At 35.1% G+C, this 7,669-nt stretch overlaps 1 protein-coding gene across 9 annotated transcripts in view; it reads right to left on the bottom strand.

Annotated features, from left to right (window-relative positions):
- Positions 1-4,186: 4,186 nt before the first annotated feature.
- The window catches only part of NEK7 (NIMA related kinase 7), a 146,862-nt gene continuing 143,379 nt past the window's right edge, over positions 4,187-7,669 (bottom strand). For 8 of the 9 annotated variants that reach the window (XM_057544815.1, XM_057544814.1, XM_057544810.1 and 5 more), the window contains one exon: positions 4,187-7,198. In XM_057544815.1, coding sequence (XP_057400798.1) covers positions 7,088-7,198 — 111 coding nt within the window. In that variant the 3' untranslated portion in view covers positions 4,187-7,087. The remainder of the gene's footprint in view (positions 7,199-7,669) is intronic. The other variant, XM_057544813.1, reaches the window with a different exon arrangement.

Below are 7,669 nucleotides of genomic sequence, written 5' to 3'. Positions count from 1 at the left end.
GCTCTTTTTTTCTCCTATTTTCTTGCATTTTTACTTACGAATTTTACTAATCAATCTGAGGATATTTACCTATATGTGATTCCCAGTTTATCATTTGTATTTTGATTTTGTTTGTGGTATATGTTAACATATGATATCCATTGCCAATTATTTATGTGGTCAAAAATACAGCTATTATTTCTTTTTAGTTTCCTATCTAGATTACACAGGTCACCTACTCCCATGGTTATGCATTCTCCTAAAATTCTCCTAATTTATCTTTCTTCCTTTCTTTCCCCCTTCCTTCCTTCCTTGTTTTAATTTAGATCATTAATTTATCTGGTATTTACTTTTCTGTATAGTGTGAGTTAGAAATCTGTTTGTTTTCATCTAGTGCCTTTAAGAAAACATACATTACCATAAATGTCATTCTCTTTCATATATTAAGGTCCCACAATACTTTATGATTGACCTTTATATTTCATTCCACCACTGTTCATCCATTCCTCTGCCAATACTATACTGCTTTAAGTAGCTTCATGGTAGGTTTTAATATGTAATAAGTCAAGTTCAGTCTATTTTTTTTTTCATTATTTAGCTTTTTTTTTAATTGAAGTATAGTTGATTTACAATGTTATTTTCAGGTGTACGGCAAAATGATTCAGTTTTACATATATATTCATTTTTTTCAGATTCTTTTCCCTCATAGGTTATTTTTTTTTCACACACACTCACTGTATTTTATTTTTACAAGAGATAAATAGACTGACACCAAGCATTGTAAATGGATGACCACAACAAAAGCAACAATGATTGCAATTACCAAACACGAAACACACTCATACTATGTCATAATATTGACATTCAGTCCAGTAATCCTCCACTGTAACAGCTCCTTTACTTTGCAGTGAAAATTGATTTGTATATTCTTTGCCTCTGAGTCCTTGTGGGATTTTTTTAAAAAATTCAAACAGAAAGTCACAAAAATTATCATCATCCTCATCAGTTCACTCAGTCCCATGTAATTAATTTTTTTTTCATCTTGATCTTTTGTTAGCACTTTTATGAGTTCATCAGTTTTTCATTAGAGTTCTGAAAATGCTTATTCATTCAGTTCAGCAGTACAGTCGGTTACCAGAAACCTGTACTTGTCAGAGTCTTTTCCATGAATTCCTTGAAGATGAAACTCTTTTATAGGAACATATTTGCAAAAGCATCAGAGTACACCCAGAACTGTCTGTAAATGACAAAAGACTTAAAAATGACCATGGTTAAAGATTTGATGAAAGTTCATAATAATGCAATTGACAAGGAAATTTAATTATTTGAGATATACATTTTAAGTAATGACTCGAATTATGACTTATAACATTATACCAGAACATATAAGATTTTTAGAAATTTCATGTAATGTCTGAAACATTTATATTAACATATTTCCATACAAATAACCCAATGAAAGTTTAGTATTGTTTGTTTTTTTATACTGTAATAAGTCAAGTTCAGTCTATTTTTATTTTTTAAAACGTTTTAGGCTCTTTTTATATATTTATTTTTCCATATGAACTTTGACATCATTTTATCTGGTTGCAAGAAATTATGAGATTTGGATCAACAATGCACTACTAACAAACATTATACAGTACTTGATATTTAACCTTCGCATCTAAAACACGGCCTCTTTCTCTATTCAGGATTTTCTTCATGTTCTTAAACAAGATTTTATAATTTCTTTCATATAGGTCTTATATGTTTTTCACTTATTTCTAGGTACCTTATAATTCTTAGCTATCATAAACTCTTTTCCTGTTTATATTACCAAGTTCTTGTTGCAAATATAGGGAAAATATACACCTGCAAACCCACCATGCATCCCTCCACCCCACCTCACCCAGCTCATCTTTTGCTTCTTGGACAGCCAAGCTACTTCCCATCTGAAACTTCCCAGGCATTCTTCCTCTGCCTTCCAGGATCTTCCCCTTGTCTGTTCTTGGACTGACTCCTTCTCATGTTTTAGGTCTGGACTTAAATGTCACCTCCGCAGTGTCTCTTTTCCTCCACAGGAAATTTCCTCATCACAATTTGCATTTACATATTTCCAGAGATGGACTTGATTTTAAATCCATGGAAACAGAGACATTTGCTCATGACTGTATTATGGGTCTGGTATATGGGGATGCTCAGTGAACACTGGTGGGGTTAGTGGATCTATTCTTTGATCTCGTTCTTTTTTTTAATCACCTCTGCACTCCCGATCTAGTATTTTCAGTTTCTTCACTTGCTACTTCTCTTAACCTCTTAACCATCATTTAATCTTTAAAATTGAGCTACTACTACTCCTGGTTACCATCTACTTTTTCTCCATATGCCATCTTTTCTATTTTTACCCCAACTTGTTTTCCACTCTTCTCCTACTGAGTCGGCCACTTTGAACATCACCATGACTTCCTCATTAAGTCCAGGGTCCCAATCTCAATCCTTATTATCCTAATTTCTTTGTAACTTTTGGCAGCTGATAACTTCACGGTTTTCTTCTGGTTTAGGTTCTGTTTTTGATTCTTTTACGTCCTTATTTGTCCTTCCCTGACTGCTGCTGTTTTTGCACAATCCCCTGGAGTACTTAGCTCCACTTCTGGCACTATAAACACTATACTATTTATTAATTCAAGAAGAATAAACCACGCGACCACCACGAGGGGGGCGCCATGTTAAGTGTGTAACACCACACTGAACAACACAGGAAGCATCTGTCCTCCTGGAGCTTAGGGTCTAGCAGAGTGCAAGTTAACCAAGAGTCACACAAGTAATCATTTGGGTGCAGTGGCGTCAGCACCAAAGGAAAAGTATAGGATGAGTGGCTCCTGGAAAAGTTCATTTGATGTCAGCCATGGAAGAGTAGGAGGATTCTTTCTGGCCAAAGGGGAAGAGCTATTCAAGCTGTACTGGCCCTAAGGTGAGAAAGAACTTGGGGCTCTTGGAAAAACAGTCCTGTGGGCCTAGAATGGAGAGAATTAGGCAAAAGTAGATGAAGACTGGGGTCAGAAAAGATGCATATGGTGTAACAACAGCTCCGTTTAGCAAGCACTCGCTTGGTACCAGGCATTGCACTTAGCCCTTTATAAAATGTATTGCAATTTAATTCTCTTGTAGTGTTACGAATTTACATCCCTACTTTATACTTGAGAAAGTGAGGATCAGAGAAATAACGTTATGAACAGGATTATGCTTCTGGGAGTGAAAAAAATTATTTTCTATGCATTGTAATATTCGCAATGAAAATAATTTACTTTAAAACCCCTGGTTACAAATATTAACTTTCAAGTTCTCTTTTACTCTATTTTTCTCTCTTAAGGATCAAAATTAGAGAAAACAGATAATGTAACAACTCCATGGACGTTTTCTGGTAAGGTTTTGTGGCAGCAATCTTTGTCAGTATGTCATCATTTTGATTTTAAAGTTAGTTACTGCAGCAGTTTGGTGGTAAAGATAGCTGCACCAACTAATAATCCATGTAAACATAGATGCCTGGTACTGACTTCTTTTCTAATTAACAAACATACTTCTGAAATAAAATTTCAAATAGTCCAACAACAGTATCTTGAACCTAAAATTTCCTATTACTTACAATCACACATACACACACACAGTGAGGCTGCAGGTTCCTTACTATCCGTCCTAGGTTATAAAATGAGCTATACTTCACCACAAGCTACTGGGAATGATCCTGATGTGTAAGGTATACCCCTCGCTCTACTACCAGCCTGGCAGATTTTACCCCATTAGGATCTTTGGGCCTCCAAGTCTCCAGGCATGGTAGCGATTGTCACTTCCTATGTGAAAAGAACATTCCAACTATCTGTAATATTATTGGGGGTATACTATACAGTGACAGGAATAGAATCTGTTGCCTGAGTTTTAGACACCTTTTATAATTTTAAGAAACTTTTCTTTTACTCAAAGACAGCAAATGATGCACCAAAGAGAACAGGTGCCAGGTGAAGATGTGCCTTTACTTAATGCACATTTAAAAGCCTCCTTCTTAGGGTCTGGCAGCCCTCCACTATCACCACCCTCAAATGTTTTCATCCCTAGGCTTCTCCAAAGTGATTGATAGAGTTCTGGAACTGAATAAGAACTGTTTCTGCAGATTGTTAAGTGAAATAAACAATGGTAGACTTTAGAGGAAAAAAAATCACAGATACATAAAAATTTTTACTGTACTTATTTTTTAATTTTATATTTTTATTTATATTAGGATATTATACAATTTCAAAGCTAACAACAGAGTCTTTTTAGTATGTGTATTGGTAGCATAACAAAATAAAAGTACTTCACAAAAGAAGTCCATATTACAGTACTATTGAAATAGGAGGCATATGATAATTATGCATTCGTGGGTTATAAACATAATACATTCATTTTAAAGAAAAATATTTAATATGAATAACATTTTGGTTAAAATAAATATGCAGATGTTAACAGCAACACCTGAAGTGTATATTGATACAAGAATGGTGTTTTGTAACAGACACTATGTAGAATGGTAAGCGGTCATGAAGTGGCTGTCCTATCTTACTAAATTCACAATCATTGCACATTGCTGAGCGCTTTATTTATACAGGGATACGCTTCATCCACCATTCCTAAACCTCAGCATACGAAACAAAGTCACCCCATGTTGTGTCCTGGGGAACTGGTACCAAAGTCTAAAATAAGGGTTAGAATCAGATGTACCTTTCAATTTTACTGTTCCTCATATCAACTCAAATGTTTTACTTAATCAATACAAAATTTACTTATAAACAGAAATACAAAGAGAACATTTTATAGGTGATTATAAAAATTAATCATCTTCATAATTCTTTGAAATGATCCCGTTCAAAATTAAAATTTGTTATGTGCAGTGGTTTCTGCAAGAAAAATATGAACACTTAGATAAAGATACAATATCCAAAACAAAAAGTTTCCATATGTAGAAAACAATAATGGATTTCCCTGATCAATAACTTCTTCCCAACTATTTCCTTCCAGCAGATAGATTCACTTGAAAGAAAAGTTTAAATCTTTGCTTAGAAGTCCTGTGAGGGGTTAAGCTGATGACTTTTAGATCCATGTTATCTTTAAAGATTGCAAGAAAAAGGAGTGTATCTGTTCCAACTAGAGAACATTTCATCTCCATGAATCATATTACATTAAAATGAACATGACACTAACGGTCAACAGAAACAATTCCCCTCGTCACTCTGGAGAGGAGGGTGCAGGCGTCCAGTGCGGTCAAAGTCACCAGAATCTGGGAGAAACGGCATGCCCGGCCCTCACATACAGAATGACCAGCTCTCCTCTGCCTGTCCCGGGATAAAATTACCCTCCATTCACAACTGATTAAGATACTGTAGCTGACTAAATTTAGAAAAAAAGTTTACACTTTTGCCCTTTGTACATTTTTAAAGTTTACAAATGACTTGGAAGTATTCAAATGATTGTAAGAAAAATACTTCTATGGAAAAAATAAAACCAGCAGTTACATGGGCTAAAGGTAGGTGTTCTCTGAAGATGAGGGTTTCCTGTTGGCAGGATTATTGTCCCAAGGTTACATGGTGGCATGGCGTCCTTAGGCAGTGACTGCCACGCAGGCTTTTGGCTTCACAACTCTTGGAGGAGCTGGTCACCACTAACATGAAGGCATTCAGGGAAAACATCTCCACGACAGCATTTACTAAACTCTGCCCATTTCCTTAAACTAAACGAAGTGTTACCACCTCTGTTATCTTTATGCATGAATACAGTACTTTGCCTAAAAGCTTCTCAATAGAAATGTTTATAAAAATGCTGTTTGTGGTAGTGGCCAGTTTTCATTTCTTTAAACATGTTCTAAAGTTACAACCTTGTCGGATGAATTGAAACAGTATCGACATTCACAGCTACAGTACAGTGCACATCCCTCTTCCTAACAAGACAAGGCACATGCATACACAGTGGCCCAAATTTTCAAAATTGAAAAAAAAATGTTTTCAATCCAGGAAAAGTGTTGGTATATCAAATATTTTTTTAAGGTTATTATGTTGTCAGAAAATCTGAAACATTAGTGGATAAAATGCACATACAATATAAATAGGAAAGTAAGTTGAAGAATAAAAAAATTTCTGAAGGGGATCAGTCAGAACTTCAATAAAATCTATGAATAAAAACATATGTTTACACTATAGTGTACAATGAGTAGAGCATTTAAATTTATAAAGAAATTGAAAATAGTACTGCAGGATTAGTCGAAGAATATTTTTCAAATGTACAAACAACAGTAAAAACACACAAAAAAGCCTTGGGCAATGTGCAACTTGGAAAACTACTACCACACCAGCCAAACAAATCCTTAACCACTTTTTAAATGGATTCATTTATACCATTTTAATGCAAGGAGAATTTCAAAGATATTAAAATAAAACAAAATAAAGCAGAAAACTCTTCAGTGTCTGACTCACATTTTATCCCCAAATCTTTTCACATTTAATAGTTGCATTTTGAATGTATAAGCTATTTTAAATCTATAAGAGTTTTAAATGCTTCTCAAATAGTTCATATGTCTACATTTATCTTTAAGAATACTATTTGAAAGCTACAATGCTAAGAACTAAAACACATACTTCAAACTTCTAAAAATAAAATAATCACAAAAGTTCACAACTGTGTTCATCTCAAACGTCCATAAATGACTGGAGAGCAGCACACAATGCACATGTTCAGATACCTTCCTCAGGCTGCACGTCTGTCTCAGTGGGGCCAAGCTGAGCCACCAACATTTGGCACTGAGAGTCTATCTGAACACGACTTATCAGCACAAAACTCAAAATAATTCTAAAAATCATTAGCCATTAAAAACCATCATGTTCCGTTTGCTCTCCTAACATGCAATCTGATTATTCCAAAGTCATTGGGGTTTGCAAGAAGGTGACTTAAATTGGTACAAAATGAAGCTTAGATGAAAACTGGTTAAGGATTCAAAGCACACTAGCTCTGAAATATTAATCTTAACACCCAAGAACAGGGAGGTATGATTTGCACAGAAATACTTGAACTCGTGTTGCTTACGTCCTCCATGCCGTCCATGCGCTCAGCTGCTGGCCATGCAGGTGTGCATCCTCTTGGCCACGTCGTACACATACGTGATGTCTGGTCGCTTTTCTGGGTCTGGGTTGATGCACATGTTCACCAACTGCCGCAGCTGCAAAGACACAAAAGACAACCTCCTTCAGGAAACCACTCTGGTCGGACAGTAACAAGGAACACACTTTGAACAGCTATAGACTTACAGGGTAAGTGTTCTGCTAAATGTTTATTTGGCTGGAAATATATGTGACCGCTGTCAATGACTTTACAATTAGTTGAAGGATCTAAGAAGTATATTCATTGGTGAGTGTTAAGGTCAAGCAAGTAGCATTCTCCACAATCAGAGGCTTTACAATGATCTTATGATCTTTCAAAGAAGTTTAATCAGAAGACAGAAGTCATGAAAGACAGTAAGTTTTAAACTCTAAGTCTCCAAATTAACTGAAGATCTCTACACATTTATTTGATCTAGAGTTTACTACAATAGCCTTGATAGTAAGTTTAAATTTTAATAGCTTACTATATATCTAAATTTATACAAGGAAATTAGGATAAATGGCTATCACATACATTTATCATAAACCAA

This window comes from Balaenoptera acutorostrata, chromosome 1 (genome assembly GCF_949987535.1).
Source record: "Balaenoptera acutorostrata chromosome 1, mBalAcu1.1, whole genome shotgun sequence".
NCBI classification, from domain to species: Eukaryota; Metazoa; Chordata; class Mammalia; order Artiodactyla; family Balaenopteridae; genus Balaenoptera; species Balaenoptera acutorostrata.
This window is presented reverse-complemented; position numbering and strand designations above follow the sequence as displayed.